A 17434-nucleotide genomic window follows, 5' to 3' on the forward strand; every position below is an offset into this window, starting at 1 on the left:
AATTTACATGTTAGCTTGAGGTGCCTGCGGCCGAGACGTGGGGCAGCACCAGCACACGTCTGGGCACGGGAAGGAGCCTACAAGCTTGCCACAAGACCAATGAATTAGGCTCATCTTCAGCCGTGGAATAAGGACTTTCCTGGAGCTCTCCTGGCCCCGGGCTGAAGGGTTTGGCCAGCCGCTTCCTGAAGTCAGGCACGTAAACGTCCACATTTAGAGACGCTTATCCCCAAACTTCATGTTTTTCAAAACCGCAGTGTTAAAATAAGACTTTATTACCGCTGCTTTAAAACCCTCCCCCCCCCCCCCCCCCCCCCAAGTACTGAGGATGAGGGTCTGCCGAGTCACTTCATTAACACCATGTTCCTCATCTGGAAATGACCTGGGTTTTAAAAAATTTCATTTTTAGGCTATGCTGCTTGTAAGAAATGGCACCTACGCAGAAAGGTCGCACCCTGGCAACCTCCCGAGCAGCGAGTGGTGTCACTAGGCTTGTAGCAAAGCTACCGAAGAGCTACAGCTTGCATTAAACCAACAGTGCCCAGAATAGGGTGTTCAGGGTTTTTTTTGTTGCAAAAAGTTTTGGGAAGGCGTGGCCGTAAGGCACTGGAAACAATTTGGTTACAGTTTCCACATTATTTACAGGGGTTTTTGGTTTGCTTTTTGTTTGCTTGGGTTTTTTGGGTTTTCTTCCTTTTTGATGGGACAGGAGAGGGTTATGCTCACTCTACCTGTCCATTAACCTCCCAGTAAATTATACTGTGCGAGATATCATTTGATGAGGTAGAAGACATAGCTGTGATTTTGCGCTCATGCATCTTGCCCCTGCTGGAAACTCATGCAAAACCTGTATCGGGAAAGGCTTCAGAGCATCCACCGAGAGCGTGAGAAAGCGAGGAGTGTGGGGTCCGAGGCATTCGCTGCCGTGCGCCTGGCCTTTTGGGAGCCCAGGTATGTGGAAGATGGACTTCAGCAGTTCAGCAGCCGCAGGTGCAGCTGAACAAACCCAGCCTGGGCTGGCTCAAATGCCCGCAGGAAGTCAGAGCAGAGAGTTTAAAGGAGCTTAAAAAGAAAAATCCTTTCATTTACTGGCAAGTCCTTCAGCTGCTGACAGTGGGGCGGCCGCAGGCTGGAGCAGTGCAATGAACTGTCCCGAGTGGGTACAAGTGATGAGCAAAATACTGTTACAGCGAGTCAAGACAGGGGATTCTGTGATCCTGCGGGAGGAGGCACGAGCCCCAGCAGAGGTGGGACGAGGGGGTAGGGAGGGTCTGTCCAGCAGTCATGGCGCTGGCTTACAAGAGCCAACGCCAACCTCAAGGCAGTACTGGCTCTCCCTAGGAGTGTGTTGGCGGGTTGTTTGACTCTCCCCGAACAACTTGCACCTCCTCATCTGCACGTCCCACTCCCTGGTGAGCCCCCAAGTGCTGATCCTGGCTTCCAGCTGTGGAATGAAACAATCACTGCACTCCTGCTTCTTGGGGGGGAGAAAACCAGGCAAACCACCCTGCCATCTTTGTCCCTCTTGTCAGCTGGCTATTTCATTCAGCCAGCCTTTCCCTGTGAAACCCGGTGCTGCACCATGGGGTTCTTCCCCTGGACAACGTGTCTCTCCTGCAGTCCTCCTCCGCAGCCCGAGCGAATCCCCCGGGAGCCAGCCTCCTGCTGGCGCTGACTCAGCTCTGTAGCACCCCAAGGGCAGAGAAGGGCTCCCTGGGCACCACAGGACCAGCCCAGCCTTGCCAGGCTCCCAGCCCCACTGCCCCAAAAAGTCCTGCACGGCTGGCTGTATTGCCAGAGGCTAGCACGCCGGGAGGAGGACAGGGAGGATTAAAGCCAGGCAGAAGCATTGCCCCATTTGCTCACCTTCCCTGGGTGGCCTGGCCCCCAATTTTGGGGAAAAACTAGTAAGAACTACACTGTGACTTAACTCCTGTCCCTGGAGGGCTCAGGATCGTGGAACTTCTCTGGGATTCACAGCCGGCACTCCAGAGTAATTTAAAGCTTTGTCCAGTCTCTTCAAAGATTTCTTAGAGAAAGGTTTCTTGTCTACTGTCTCTGCGTGTAAATGCTCCTCTTTTCCTGATTTGGAGCAGAAACCTCAAACAGGTCTCAAAGAAAATAGTCTGAAATTCAGGTGTTCAAATGTTACTGCTGTTTAAAACTTACTGGAGCCCAGAGAGAAGCCATGATTCGGTGGGTCAGGTACTCGGCGCGATGGGTGAGGGAATCAAGGGCTTGTCTCTGCTTCACTCTCCATGAAATCATTTATGCAAACGGACCAGATTCAGCTGCTCAGAAGCCAGACAAATCCACCCTCGGAAAGAGCACGGCGTGGATAGATCCCTGCCCTCAGCCCAGCGCTTTGGTAAGTGACAAGCGACAAGTATCACTTACCCACTCCTGGATGTGTTGGTACAGGTGTAGTACCACCCCAGGGCCTCACACCCCACATGGCACATGGGGGAACCCCCCCCAAACATGCTCCTGAAATCACACGGCTCAGTTAGGCTCAGCAACAAACGCAACCAACTTGCCTTCCAGGGGACGGCTCTCACCGCTTGGTTTTGGGGGACAGGTGGTGACGGGGCTGACCACGAACCCTGAACATCCCTCCAGGTCCTGGTGGCACCGTAAACAGAGCCGCAGCCTCCACGGTGGGGCTTAGGTGTCACACAGGTGGCAGATACGGGGACTCATACAGGGGTCCACGCCAGCAGGTCACGGTTTACTGAGGGATTTTGAGACTCTCATTGCCGCAGGGCAGGGTGCCCGGTGGCGGCCGGGTGACCTGGCTGTGCATCGCTTTTTTTGGGGTAACACGTGATGGGCATTAAGTGAGACTGCTGGGGCTGGCGCAGTTGGTCTGATGGCCAGCTGCCCTTTGGGGCTGAGGGCTTCAGCGCGCTGAGAGCATAACACGGTTCCACGCACAAGCAGTTTAATGAGGTGCTTTCCAAGACAGATCGCAATCTTATGGCTAAGACAGGTGAGATGTATCGCCGTCCAGCAATAGACAGCCCCGTCGCAGAGCAAAGGGGACAGAGGGAGCGGGTGTTGCCGCCTTGCATTGCTGAGCTACCTTCCCGTGCTTCATGCACCCACCTCTCTACACTTCACACAGAGAAGAAAAGGCCCAGGCGCAGCCGGCGAGGGTTGCGGCTCCCTGCCGGACAGCCAGGCCAAGGGCAGGCGCCGCAGAGTCACGCCACGCGAACGTGCCCCGGTGCTGGGGGGCAGCAAGTGACAACATGCAGAACTGGCTTTGGGCATATTATCTTTAGCCAATGTGGAAAAGGCGTCTTTTTCGCAACAAAGAAAAATAAAAAAAAAGCCCAACCATTTCTTATGCCACTGTCAAGTTCGGTGCTTGATGCTGATGTAGAGCGAGGTTGCACGACCAAAGCCCTGACGAGCAAAGCAAATCAAGTTTATTTAAGCACACCGTCTCTGTGGGGTTACCTGCAGCACTAGAGTTAAAAGCAAAGCAAAGCCCCTCCACGCCAAACCTTACCTGCCAGATGCAAAACCCCACCTGCCAGGCAGAGCACTCGTACCCTGATCCCACACGCCTTCCCACGAGGAGTTTACGGCCAAAAGGCGAGCGCGTACCAGTCCTGTCCCAACTATTTATGTTAAAATACACACCCTTTGATAAACAGCTGCGTTACTGCAACAGCTGCGGTAGCGGCAGATGGAGCCCAGCCCGGAGCGAGGCGGCAGGCCCGGCCGCCCAAGGGCTGGCATGACCGGCACGTACCCACCGTCCCCCCGAAAGCCACCGCCGAGCGGCACAGCGCTCGCAGGGCACAGCTTCATGCCAGCAGCACCGTCATCCGAGCGCTGGCCTGAAAAAGTCAGCGGCGGCGGGGCTGGTCCTGCCGGAGCGTCATAAATCTAGCTGGGTCTTCTGGAAGGAAAAAAGAAAAAGAAAACAAAAAAATCCAAAAAAACCCCTCAAATAGACGTTTCTAAAGGTTTTTCTTTTATTTGGTGTGTGTTTCTTTTGTAATTTGGTCAATGGAGCATCTGGGGGTGAAGCCAGGGGTTTTAAATGTTTTATGTGACGGAAAATGTAGCATTTCACATACTCGAAATAAAAATATTTTAATTTCTCTGATACTTGTCCATTTGATAGCAGTCATTTATTGGATACGGGGGGGCAGGGAATGCATAATTACTTACCGCAAGTTTTTAAGCGAGGCTTAACGTCACGCAGGCAGCGTGGAGCTGCCTTAGCGACCCCTTGTCCCACGGGAGCAGCCCAAGCCGCCACCCCGCCACGGGAACGGGGGGGATTTACAGCCCTCTCGGGTGAAGCTGCCCGTGCTCCAGCGGAAGGAGCGGGGCCTCGGGAGGGCGCTCGGGTGATGCACAGAGACACGCGTGGGGCAGGCAGCATCTTTCCCATATCGCCTCATCCAAGGAGCCGCTGGGGAAGTGGAGGGGAGCGGGGGGCGGGGGGTTAAACGGGCCTTTTCCGCTGGCCCGCGTGGAAATAAGCCAGGAAAAGGGAAAATGAAGAGTGAACCGGAGCGTTGCGGGGGGAGTGGGGGCCGGTACCGGCGTCGGGGCAGCCCACGCGGGGGACGGGGCCGTGCGGGGAGGGGGCAGGCGCGGGCGCTCTGTCCCCTCCCCGCACGGCCCCGTCCCCCCCCGGGGGGGGGCCGCCCCCGCCGGCGGCCACCCTCCACCGGGAGGTGGCAGCTCTAGCGGCGGGAGCCCAGCCTCCGCGGCCGCGCACCCCACCCGCTCCCGCCCCCGGGTCCCCGGGGGTGCCGGGAACACTAGGTCCCGGCAGGAGGCGGGGCCGACGCCGTATAAGAAGGGACCGAGCGGACGTTTCGCTCCCAGGTCCAGAGACGCTTCGTCCCCCTGCCCGCCTCCTGTCGCCGAGCACGGCGTGACCCGAGCGCCGGATCGGGCCCACTCGGGGAAGCGACGGCGGGACGGCAGCGGGAGCGCCAGTAGCACCGGCGGCGGCGGCGGCGGCGGCCCCGCTCCCCACCTGCCCGCGGAAGGAGGGCTGGAGCTGCGATCGCCGTCGCGGAGCGGCGGCTGGTGCCCCCGGCCCGCACCCGTCGCGCCGCGGCCGTGCGGCGCCGCGTCCCGCTCGCCCATGAGCGCCGCCGCTCTCTACAGCCTGGACTCCCCGGCATGTTATAAGAGCTGGTGCCTGGAGCCCGCCAACTTCTACGACGCCAAGGTGGGCAGCGGCGGCGGGCCCGCGCCCGCCTGCAAGCCGGGGGGCCGCGGCGGCGGCTGCGGGATGAGCGGCGAGGAGGCGGGGGGCGGCCTGGGGGGCAGCGGCACCAACCTGGCGGAGCTGAGCGCCGCCGCCCCGGCCATGTACGAGGACGAGAGCGCCATCGACTTCAGCTCCTACATTGACTCCATGTCGGCCGTGCCCAACCTGGAGCTGTGCAACGACGAGCTCTTCGCCGACCTCTTCAACAGCAACCACAAGCCCGAGCGGGGCGGGGACTACGGCGAGTACCTGCCGCCGGGCGGCGGCGCCGGCCGCGACCCCGCCAAGGACCTCGGCGCTGCCATGACCACCCTGCTGGGCGCCGAGCCCCGCACCGCCTCCTCCTCCTCCTCCCCCTCCTCCTCCTCCTCCTCCTCTTCCTCCTCCTCCTCCTCCTCCTCCCGCGGCGCCCTGAAGCAGGAGCCGGACTGGAGCGACAGCGACCTCTCCTCCTCGCTGCTGCCCTCGCAGATCGCCACCTGCGCCCAGACCATCATGAACCTGAGCGGGCAGCCCACGCCGCCCACGTCCCCCGAGCCGCCGGGCAGCAGCTCCCCCTCCAGCTGCAGCACCCGCTCCCCGGGCCCCGCCGCCGCCGCCGGCCCGGCCCCGGGCGTCCCGCCGCCGCCGCCGCCGGCCCCGGCCCCCGGCGGGAAGGAGCGGGGCGGCAAGAAGTGCGTGGACAGGTTTAGCCCCGAGTACCGGCAGCGCCGGGAGCGCAACAACATCGCCGTGCGCAAGAGCCGCGACAAGGCGAAGCGGCGCAACCAGGAGATGCAGCAGAAGCTGCTCGAGCTCTCGGCCGAGAACGAGAAGCTGCACAAGAAGATCGAGCAGCTCACCCGGGACTTGACCAGCCTCCGGCACTTCTTCAAGCAGCTGCCCAGCGCCTCCTTCCTGCAGCCCGGCTCGGGCACCGACTGCCGGTAACCGGGGGGGAGCGGGACGGAGAGACGGACTCCGGCACACCGTGGATAAATACCTCAGAGGGCCGGGCCGGGCCGGGCCGGGCCGAGCTGGGCCAGGCCTGGCCTACCCTTGCCGGGGCGGGCCGGGCCGCGGCGCCCCGGGCCGGGCCGGGCGCGGGGAGGAGGCGCGAAGCCGCCGTGGGACCCGCCGGCCCCGCCGCCGCTTTGCGAGGGTGGCAGCGACGCGGGGCCATGCCTGGGTCTTCCACCGCGAAAGTTGCAAAAAAAAAAAAAAAAAAAAAAGGAAAAAAGCTAAATATCTTCCGGGGTTTTTTTGTTTGTTCGTTTTTTTTTTTTCTCTTCCCCTTAAATTATTTTTGTAATGGTAGTTTTTTCGCCTTTTCTACATTTTACTCGTACAGAAGCAGCTATGGTAAATCTGTTAAAATGATTCAAAACCCCATGTATTTTAGGCAGTAGGATGAAAAAAAGAGAGACTGAGCATGCTCGACCTTTTATATCAATTTTTACAGCATTTCTAAGGATAATAATAATAATTATAATAAAAAGCATTTTAAATCATCTCTGCTCCGTGTCTTGAAGGCAGCGGGAGGGAGGGGGTCGCGCTTCCCGGGGGCTGCCGCCCACTCGCAGCGCTGGGAGGGGACGGGACGGGACACACGGACACGGGGAAGGGGGTGGCGGGGCAAGGGGTGGGTGTGGGGGGGTGTGTGTGAGGCGCACTGCGTTTATTTTTGGCCCCCAAACCAGGGTGGGAAGAGCCGGGGCTCCCGCAGCGGGCGCCGCGGGGTCAGTCGCCCCCGGGGCTGCTGGGGCCGAGCAGCAGCTGCACGGCAAGAGGGGCTGCCCTGGGCCAGGGCTCGGCCAGAAGGAACAAGGTGCTACTTAACAACAACAGAAAAGAAGTATGCACGAGTAGAAGAACACGGTTAGCTGAAATTCCTGCTGAAAAACCAACCTGGAAGCGGTTCCCGCCGCAGCCGAGGCAGAGCTGCTCCTACGGGGACGCGCTCCCGGCTCCGGCCGGCCGCTGCCCCGGCAGCGATGCGGCCCGCAGGCACCGGGCTGTGGCCGCTTCCACTGGCCGCCCGCCGCCAGCCAAAGCCGGAGCAGGCACCCAGGCTCGTCCCTGACTGAGGGGACGTAGCGCGAAAGGTTGGGCGACCTGGCTGAATTTTGCTGGTGCGCACACAGAGGTGACGGCAGCATCCGTGGGGCACTGGCAGAAAAATGGCCTGGCAGGAGAAGCACCTCCGCCAGCCAGTGCTCCGAGAGAGAGAGAGGTGTTGCTGGTGTCTAAGGGGCGACCCTGGTCGCAAACTGGTCAGTAATGGGCTGACACCCCCTTTCTCCTTACATGGGAGGCAGGTAAGAGACTGAAAGATATAGAGGACAGGGGTGGGGTGGAGGGAGGGAAGGGGATTAAAAAGCTTGGTCATCCCTTTAGAAATTGTGACGTATATAAGACTTTCCACCATCGGCCTCGGCTGCAGGGCAGGAACACTCGGCGTAGCAACAAGTTTGCTGTTCCTTTTCTGCTGGGGAATCCATACTGGACCTTTGCAAAACCGTTCATCCCTCCTCCTCTGGCCCGCACGGGATTTTTAAATGCCGTGAAAGGGGGGAAAAAAAAATTCTAATCTCTGACTGATCTCTTATATTAATTCTTGCACCTTGAACAATGAACGCCTAGGAAGATTTTGATATTATTTATCTGATTTGTAATCCACGTCTCCATACAGTCAGGGTGAGGATAGTTATGTGGCCTACAGAGCAGTTTGCTCCTACCCATAACAGAAACGGTGTCATGAAACACCCGCTTTGTGGGAAGCTACAGATAACATGGTACTTCTATGCTTAGAGACCAAATAGATGTAAAACATTAACTTTATATATGCTTGACACTTCAAAATATAAGCTTTGTTCAAATCTCCATCTTTATAACGTTTATTGCAAGGCGATAACAAACATTACAACTCAGAAATCGCGCTCAACGCGGTGTTTTGCAGCCGGCGGTACATCTGGAATCTGCTGATAAAACTCAGTTTAGACCAATGTTCGCTGCCTCCAGCAAGGTATTTATTTCACAAATATCAGTAAAATATTTTCCAGCGACACCTGATAAATACAATATTATATATATAAAAAAAAATCACAAGTGTTCAAAAGAACAAGATGTTTGACATCATACATAAACAGCAAACACGCCAGGGAACTGTATTCTTAAATTCTGAACTGATCCAAAAAAAAAGAGTTCAGAAAGTTGAACAGCTTTTTTTTTTTACATAGATAATTTTTCAGCGTTAGCACAATGTGCTTTGTAAATCACAGTTTTAATAAACTATCTTAACACTTATCACACTTGCATTATACATTATCTGTGGCACTAGTTAACAGATAACCACATTACAAAGTCCACAGATACTAGAGTAGCTGACTGGAGTTCAGCTCAGTGTCTTGCTTCTGCTTCCAGAAGAACAATTTCCTCCAGCGCAACGCAGTTGGGGTGGCTGGTTACGGAGTGGACGTAGCAGTTCAATAACCCCACCTCCTTTCCCAGCACGCTCTGCACCTCATAACTCTGCAGTGATAAAAGCATGTTGATGAAAACAAACAGTCCTGGACATTCTGTTCTAAGCAGCGTTCGGCTGGGAAGATGCAGTGTGTAAGGTCCTCTTCCAACAGACAATTTTTTTTTAAGGACTCGGAAAGAAAGGTGCATTAGAACCGATGGAAAGAATGAATACATTAGATTTGCAATAATTAGGTCGCACTCCTGTGTCAAGTGTTGCTTCCCTACCAGGCTTTTAAAAATGAGCTCTTTAAACAACAAAAAACAAAGCTACTGTGACTTTGAACTCGATTTTGCTAAAGCAAAACCTCCGTGTGCTCCCTTTACCTGGCTCTCTGACACTCGCAGGATTTCACGTGTGCTAGCAACGGCTATGCACATACCATACATCAATTACCTCAGCTAACAGATCCACTAAAGGAAGAAATATTCTGTAACTCCTTCTGCTGCCTGCCTCCCCCCCTTTTGTTTCATATCATGCATCCTTTACCATTCCTGGCACCTACACAGTCCTTCTCTTTAATGATCCGTGGGGCAGCTGTGCCCACACGAGTTGTGCCTGAGCGGATTTGTGGAGCCCGCATTCTGCGTGGAGGAGGGGGACGCGAGGCCGGGATGATTTCTCTAAGAGGAGACAGCACATTAACTGAAGAACTGGTAACACCGATAGCTGCTGCCTCGCCGGAGAGGGTATCTCCGAGGGCCAGTTTACATCCCTTTCTTTCCTTAGTGGGACTTGCCTATGACCAGCCTCTGGCCATGTCCCAGCTTTCATCTGGCCTGTGCATTTGTCCAGGTACGTGATGCCCACACCTATTTTGCCTGGTTGAAGGTATAAACAACCCTTTTCTTCCCCCCCCCAGATTATTTTTACCCCAGACCGGTTCCGCAGTCCAATTCACCACGCAGCTGCACAAACAGCTACACTGGTGTAACAAGAAAGGCTGCCACAAGGTAAGGAACAAGTGGCCAGGGCCAGCGATGGCTAAAAGCAGCCTCCCTGCCAAAAGAAGTGATTACAAAGCTACACCCTTAGAAACTTTAGCAGGACTGGCAAAAAAATGCCACCTCGAGTCGTATTTCTTGTGATGAGTCTTGTTGACATGTGCTGCTTTTTAAAATGCAGCAGCGGTTCAGAGATGGAAATGCTTATGAAAAAAAAGGAAAAAATGATCCCTGCATTTCAGCTAGGGAAAAAAAATGTTTCTAAGTTGCCAGACTTCTAAATACTAGCATTATAAAAATTGAAACATGAAAAGAGGTTGTTTGAACTCTACTAACTTGAAAAAGAACTACGTTTTGTCAGTCTGCAACCAAACCAGACGCGTCCTGTAAAATTTAGCAAGGCTTAACTACTATTAGAAGAGCAACTGTATTTTTTGAAATGTCTTCTCTTTGCTTAAATGAAATGTACACCCTCCAGCATAAGAAAAATAATTTTACAATTTCAGAGAAATGTTCCACTTTAAAAATTATCCATAACTCCCATTTAAACCAGAAAGCATGTAATAGCAAAATGCCAGAAGACTGTATAGGAGAGGGAAAGGAAAATGACTCCAAGACATGTCACCTAAATGAAGATACTGAACTGGGATGATTAAACAAGACAATGAGCTGACCTTTGCTCCCTTCCACGTGTGGTGGAAGATATCGGGATCCTGACTGGATTTAATCACCCTCTGAAGGTGCTGCTCCTTCACTGCTGACCATCGGCAGCCAATGCCAATGCCAATGCCAGGCACCTGGGTGCCTCCCTCACCTGTGATAAATCTGGGTCACTGTGCCAAATGTCAGGGTTCTTCTGATATCTCAGATTAAAGGAATAACTACCTCATGATTACATAAACTGTACTTTAGCCCATGGATCCCCGTGGCTTACGTGTGTTTCATTCATACAATCATAAAGTATTATCTTGCCTGCGTTTTGCAATTTTCTCTACTATTACCGCCTGCCAGTAATTTCACGGTTGTGCTATTAGAAAGTAGTTGTGGTTTATAGGGTTGAGAAGACCATCCCGAAAAGGTGGGATGCTTGGACTGCATCTTTGCTGTCTTTGGATCCTCAGCCAGAAAAGGGAGTAAAGCCCAGCACTGCTCGTCGCAGCTCCGAACGTCTGGATGGGGTGCTATTTGCAGATAGCTCTGCAGGGCCACAGCTGAGCTAAAGCTGTCTGCACATCCCATCTGTGGCAACCCTCTTCCAAAAAGGAGGGCATCAGCCTGATGACAGTCGTGCAGCAGCAGGGCATCAGCAGGTGGAAGGGGGGCTTGCCAAAGCATCCAGCCTACTCAAATCCCAGGCTGGACACAAGAAATAAATATATTGTTTCTAGTGAAATCTCCCACCGCTCCTAGTGCAGTTCTGAAGCGAGCTGCCTGGAAAGGCAGAATCTCCATCCCTGGAGGTTTTCAAGACCCTGGCAGCCAAAGTCACGGCTGACCTGCCCATGCATTGGCAATAGCCCAGTGTGGGTGGTATGTTGGACGATGACGTTCAGGAGTACCTTCCATTTCTATGATTCGAGTATCTTCCCACCTGATTCAGGTCTCCTGTACTCTGCCTCTACAGTAAGTTATGTAGTTTAACTTTCTTTCGTCAATGCTCATTATACTTACCCCATCTTCACTGGCAGAGGACATCAGGAGAGAAGAGATTGTCCTTTGTAACAGCTGGAATGAGAAAATGAACAGGTTTTGTTCATGAAAAAAATCTGATGTATGCAAAGGTTAAAACAGTCACGTTGAATGAAGATTTATCATTTTAATATAGAATGGTTTTATTTCTCTGGCCAGGAAAGCAGGGGAGAGGTGACACAAAAGATGTTCAGAATGGGAGTCTAAAAATACATGTTCCTTTTAGGCTGTGGAGACTGAGGTTTCCCAAGGCCCAACCCAACAAAACCCTTCAGCTGGACCATAAAACAGTTTGCAAGCCTCAGGGTGAACTCAGTGACTGTATTATTTGAGTAAGATCTGGGAACTGGGTTCTTAGTCCAATGAAACACAAGTTTAGTAGCAGATTACATTATGGGATACTCTTACATCTTTTCATTTTCCTTCTGAGCGCGCTGTTTATAAAAGTGTGGCTTAGGGTACCGATGTGTCTACATATCTAGCCTCACCATACTCAATATACTGAAGCCCGTTTCATACCATACCTTTACTTTTACTGTACTTTGAGATCGAGATGTGCAACTCAAGAAGATTTCCAGCTGCATTTTCAAAACTGGTGAAATGACGACTTCAGAGCACTGGTTACAATACAGCAATCCTCTGAAACACACAAATAATGATGGAGAAACATAGACAAAGGGAAAAGCCAAGAAGTCGTAAATCAAAACACAGGGAAAACCAGCTACCTTATTCTCTAAAATACTTTCCTGATAGACTTTTAGTAGGAAAGCCCTGGTAGAGATTCAGCTAATAATAGCAAATAGACCTCTTCTGTTGGTAGAGCTAAGTAACTCTCTTGGAGGACCTAAACTCTTCTAGCAAAAGGACCTTTCTTTTGTAAGTTTTGGCAACACAAGGGGAGGTTGCTATTTTTAGCCACCCCACTTAAGCAAATATTAATCTCATAACCTTCTAAAAGTTACGGTAGAATAAATTTTGTAGTATCAATTTGGCCCAAGCGACTTACTGATTTAGGCCCTCATTCAGTAAATGTTCAACGTTTTCGGCAAACACTTAAGTCATATGTATAAAATTAAGCTCGGCTATAAGTTCTTGTTGGAATAACGTCTTAAACAAATATTGATGCTACACTGTTCTCCAAATGAAGCAAAAGTGTCCTTCACAGTAGAGATTTTTTTTTTTACTGAACTATGCTACTATGTGAACATACACACCCCCTTATTTTTTGCATGATAGTACAATATAGGACAACTTTTGTTTTTATTTTCAGCTTTTTTCCCCCCCAGAGGCTATACACAACAAAGTAGAAGCAGTAATGCTTCTCATATTTAGGAAAATGTTATCTATTTCAATGGGATCAAACCCACCCAACTTCTCCTTAGGCTTTTTGTAGGCTTTTCCAGTTGAAAGGACCCCCCTTTCCTTCTTTTTACACTCTGACCACTCTCTTATCCCCTCATGTTTTTATCCCATCAGGTATCTGAGACTCTGCAAGAGCAAGCTGGCTAAGCAGCTGAAGGGGAGGCTTTCCAAGAGCATGCCAGTGTGATGCAGGTTTAGCGTTTGAGGTGCCAACGGGACCTGTAGGATCAGCCTTCATATTTGGGACAGCTGTACTCCCAGAATTATTCAACATCCTTCTTAGAAAGGTTATAATTTTAATATGTCTGAAATGCAGCTCTTTCACAGTCACATAAATTACAGCAAAGATCACAGTTCAATATAAAAATGAGGTGAATTGGTGGTACACAGGGTAACAAGGCAGGGTAGACAAACACAAGAAGCTACTTCTAAAGGAGCTTAAAATCAGACCTGTCATATATGTGGATGTTTATTAAAACCAATATTATAATGCAGTGGGATATGAAATCTTTATAAGCAATACTTTAAGATTAGCCTGAAAAAGATGTGATAACTGCAAATTCAAACCACTTCATATCTACTTGTATCTTTCTTAATAAATTAATCTAACCTTGCAGGTTTTATCAGTTCATCAGCAATAAAAGTACTACGTCTTAGTTCTAGGAAGGAACAAAGTGCAGCCTGTGCCTGCAGGAATCATTGCATCACCTATCGCTGTTATGGCTACATCTGCAAAACACCTGGAGTGCTCCGGAGCATGCTGACTCTCACCTGTCCTGGGGACACAGCTCCAACTTTCCATTGCCACATCTGTCGCATGTAGGCCAGGAGAAAGCAGTGCTCTCATTAACTCCAACAACAGTACCTGCAGAAGATGAAATGCTTACAAAATACTAATGGTAAGCTAGCAAACACAGTCACTCCTGGCTTCACAGCAGGTTTGACCCTTTCTGACTCTCAGCTTAAGAATAAGACTTGTCAGAGCAAGCATCAGCTCTTCCAACAGTCCCGCTCCCTTTCTTCTTTGTCCATCCGACAAGGGATGATGGTATGCCAAAGTGTGTTACATTCTAAAAGTACCAGAAGGCAGATAATTGATAATTAACTTTCCAAAAAGGTTCAGTTCTTTTGGTTCAGGTTTTATTGTTTTTCTGATTTGTTTTTGTTTGTTTATTTTCTTTCTAGTCCTCTGATGTTTCCTTGGCAATAAATAGCTGTAAAAATCATTGGGTCATGTCGCTTGATATTGATGCTTAGGAAGCACAAAACAATGAGAAGACCCAATCCCTCTCAAAAACAACGATGCAGGTTAAATTTCATTAACAGTGGAGTTATTCTTCATTTATACTGATTTAACAGATATTAGATACAGCCCACAGATTTAAGTGTGTGCCTAAGAAGGGATTGCCAAAGATACTTTGGACTAATATAAAGGGCCTTGCTAGTTTTGGCAAGAACAAATATATTCAGAGTTTTATGAGAAGTCAATAAAAAGTGTATTATGTTTTATGGTAATGATATGCTGAAATTATAAGCATTATTTATGGAGAAAATACTTCTAAGTATTTTGAAGCCTACAAAGTGGATCACCTGTAAGAATGAGATTACACTAAAATAAACCCTCACTAGTACAACAGAAGTATAGACTAAAAATTCCAGCTCCTACTGAGCAAGAATCTCATAGTTTTATACCACGTTCAATAAAGGAAACCCTTGGAGACTAGGGAGCATTTACACTGTCTGGTCTGTAATATAGGGCATTAATCCCTTGATTTCCTGGTTCTCCTGGGACAAGGACCAGCAGGAAGGAGGGAGCTACACGTAAACAATAAAACCATAATTTTCTTTGGCAATTCAAAGGACAGCAAGTCTGAAGATCAGGAAAGGTAATTCTCAAATACAACATTTATGACCCAATTTCTACGTGTATAATGAAACAACATGGATTTCACTGACAGAACAAGCAATTCTCTGCATTTAACCCCCTAGACTGTTAGAGGAATACTTTTGATTCTTCAGTTTTTATGATAAACTGGGAGCTTCCATCAGCACTTGCTACTACACAGCAGGATGCTTTCTGCCACAGCATGGGCATGTTTCCCTTGTTCATGGAAAAGAAAAGCTACCAATTAGTTTGCTGAGTATGTTTCCTTTTTCATCAAAAAATCATTTTCAAAACAAAACAACAAAATCCCCTTTTTTGACAGATCTGTTTCTCCCTAAGCCTTTTAACTTTCCCCCAACTGCGTGCCATATTGCAACTGCAGGGCGCCAGTGCACAAGTAATGCAAGCACATGTGAAGAAAATGAATCAGGATCGTACTGACGAGATTATGTCTAGTGGAGAGATTTATTTTGATGAGAGTGTAGAGTTTCCTTGAGAAAACCACCAGAGATCACTGAAGTCAGAACAAACGCAACTGAAGGCGGCAGCTGATCTAATAGTGGAGTGACAGCCTTGTGCATCCCACATGCAAAGTGCTCAATGATCAGTTGTGTTTTTGAACTGAATGCTCAAGTTCAAGCTGATGAACTGCCGTACATCTTTGTCAAGACTAGATTTTGCTTGATGTTCACAAACCTTTTGGGTACTTTCCCAAGATCCTTCTTTTAAATGGAAATGCACATAGCCAAAATTTGATTTCTACCCCTAGTCTATCTCTATGAGTTGTGGCTGACTATTAATAAGAGACTGATAATAGGACAGCACCTAGAAAAACAGGTCTCTGGTGAGGAATGCAAAGAAGGGCTGAGGATTAAACATAACACTGGTTGAAACATTCAAAAAATGAATATGAATATTTTTTTTTCCAATGAGTTACCCTGATTAATGGGCAGGAAGGGGAAAAGTTCAGTCAAAAAGGGAAACCAGCTGACTGACTCCATTTTGTCCACACTGTTAAGAGGGAAACTGAAAAAAAACTCCACCCTTGAGTAAGGGTGTTGGGTATGAAAATATCCAATGTCAAAATTCAGTCACTGGTGGTGAGTCATATACCAGGCAAATATCATTAATCAAGCAATATTCCCACATAACACATGTTGTATGGGCTAACTAGAATTTGCTCGTAAGCAGGGTTAAGAGGAGAAACAGTTCTGTGCAGTATGAACTGCCAACACTTAATCATCCCGACTGCTCCTATACAGCAAAAAGAGGCTAGAAATTACTTTGCAATGCATAGTGGTAAGAAAATAAATATATTAACCATGAGCTCACAGGTGAGAACCACAGGCTCATCTTTAAAAGAAGAATAAACTTTCCAGTAGAAAGCAACCACAGGTTTTCGGTCATCTATTGAAGAGCAACACACTCCAGTCCAGAGCTGATATGACCGGTCCTGTCTGAAACAAGTATTTCTGACAAACTTAGTGGGTCTGCTTGGACAGCAACATTGTCCTTTTAAAGCTGGATCAGCTATAGAGTTGTCCCAGGTTGCTCAAGGCCCAGCTTTGAGCAGGAGTTAGGACTGGAGGGACTTCAGAGGTTCCTTCCAACCTAACTTATCCTATTTATACACCTTCCAACAAACGACCGATCTACCTAAAGCCCAGCAGGCAGCATGGCCTGTGCCCCTCCCCAGTCCTGGCACTCCTGGAAGCTCCAACACCGTGACCAGTTGATGTACCTGTGGATGGGGACTTGAATGACCACCTGCATTTTCTCACTGTTAAAAAGAAGTTTTTCTAGAGAAGGTTGGGCCGACTGAATCCCTCACAGCCACGAGGAGCAGCCATGACTGTAAGAAGCAGGAAGAAGCACTACTTCAAGAAGGGGTAGAGTAAAGCTTTTGAAGCCTTTTTGAGTGTTAGGTGAGAGGAGGCCCACGTACAGCATACGTAAGTGACCAAAAGCACAGGAAGTGAAAGGAGGGCACAGAGAAAAAGAATGAAGGAGGTAATACTGCTTCTCATTGAAAGCCAGGCTAACAACTCTCTCAGTTAAAAGACAGAGACAGTGAGCGAATTTCAGAGATGATAAATTTTCCTTCATGGGTTATTCCATCCAATTCATAAGCTCCCACCAACAAAGTAGGGTCAGTGCTATTAGTTTCACTTCTTCGGTAGAAAGATGTAAGCAATAACTAACTGAATTCCAAAACACTGGATATATAGCTTAAGTGCTAAAATGAAATTATTTTAGTTACACATAAAAGTGAGAGTTATCATCTATATATATAGCATTATCGTAGGTATAAAGACGACACTTTATATTCTACATTGGTACAAATGTGTGGGAACATACTAATAACAGCTACCATGGACAAATTTCAGATGAAGCAAGTCAAGGTTGAAGGATTGATTTCTCCTTTTGTCATTCTTCCACCTGTAATACAAAACAGGGAAGGCGTGATACCTCCCATGTGTGTAAAATAAGTACTTGTTTACACAACAGAACACAAAGGTGTATGTTCTTTGTTCTGCTGGAAAAAGAAAAGACAGAGAAATGTTTGCTTTATCTTACTATGTACACTGTCAATGGGACAAAAGAAGACAGGCACTTCTCATACATAGTTATAAAATTAAGAGTGGAGAAGTAACTATTAGGTTACCAAAAAAAAAAAAAGCCAAAAAGTATTTCACACCCAGTGACAGAAATATCTTTCAAGTAACTCACAATATCTATGTGAGATATACACAACAACCAAGGCTTTGAGTGAAGTGCCTCTAATTGTGCTTGTTTTTCATTAT

General features: G+C 49.2%; 2 protein-coding genes across 5 annotated transcripts in view; one reads left to right on the forward strand and one right to left on the reverse strand.

Annotated features, from left to right (window-relative positions):
• Positions 1-4810: 4810 nt before the first annotated feature.
• CEBPD (CCAAT enhancer binding protein delta) lies at positions 4811-6738 on the forward strand. The gene has a single exon (XM_064442751.1). The coding sequence runs from the start codon at positions 5120-5122 to the stop codon at positions 6176-6178; it is 1059 nt and encodes a 352-aa protein (XP_064298821.1). The 5' UTR covers positions 4811-5119; the 3' UTR covers positions 6179-6738.
• A 1496-nt stretch (positions 6739-8234) lies between these two features.
• SPIDR (scaffold protein involved in DNA repair) overlaps positions 8235-17434 on the reverse strand; it is a 210085-nt gene continuing 200885 nt past the window's right edge. The window contains exons 17-20 of one of the 4 annotated variants that reach the window (XM_064442752.1): positions 13517-13610; positions 11908-12022; positions 11366-11419; positions 8235-8758 (exon numbers count right to left, since the gene is read on the reverse strand). In XM_064442752.1, the coding sequence (XP_064298822.1) occupies positions 8627-8758; positions 11366-11419; positions 11908-12022; positions 13517-13610 (395 nt within the window). In that variant the 3' untranslated portion in view covers positions 8235-8626. Of the gene's footprint in view, positions 8759-11365; positions 11420-11907; positions 12023-13264; positions 13611-16988; positions 17070-17434 lie in introns of those variants that run through there. The other 3 variants (XM_064442754.1, XM_064442753.1, XM_064442755.1) reach the window with 3 other exon arrangements.

Source organism: Phalacrocorax carbo, chromosome 2 (genome assembly GCF_963921805.1).
Source record: "Phalacrocorax carbo chromosome 2, bPhaCar2.1, whole genome shotgun sequence".
NCBI lineage: Eukaryota > Metazoa > Chordata > Aves > Suliformes > Phalacrocoracidae > Phalacrocorax > Phalacrocorax carbo.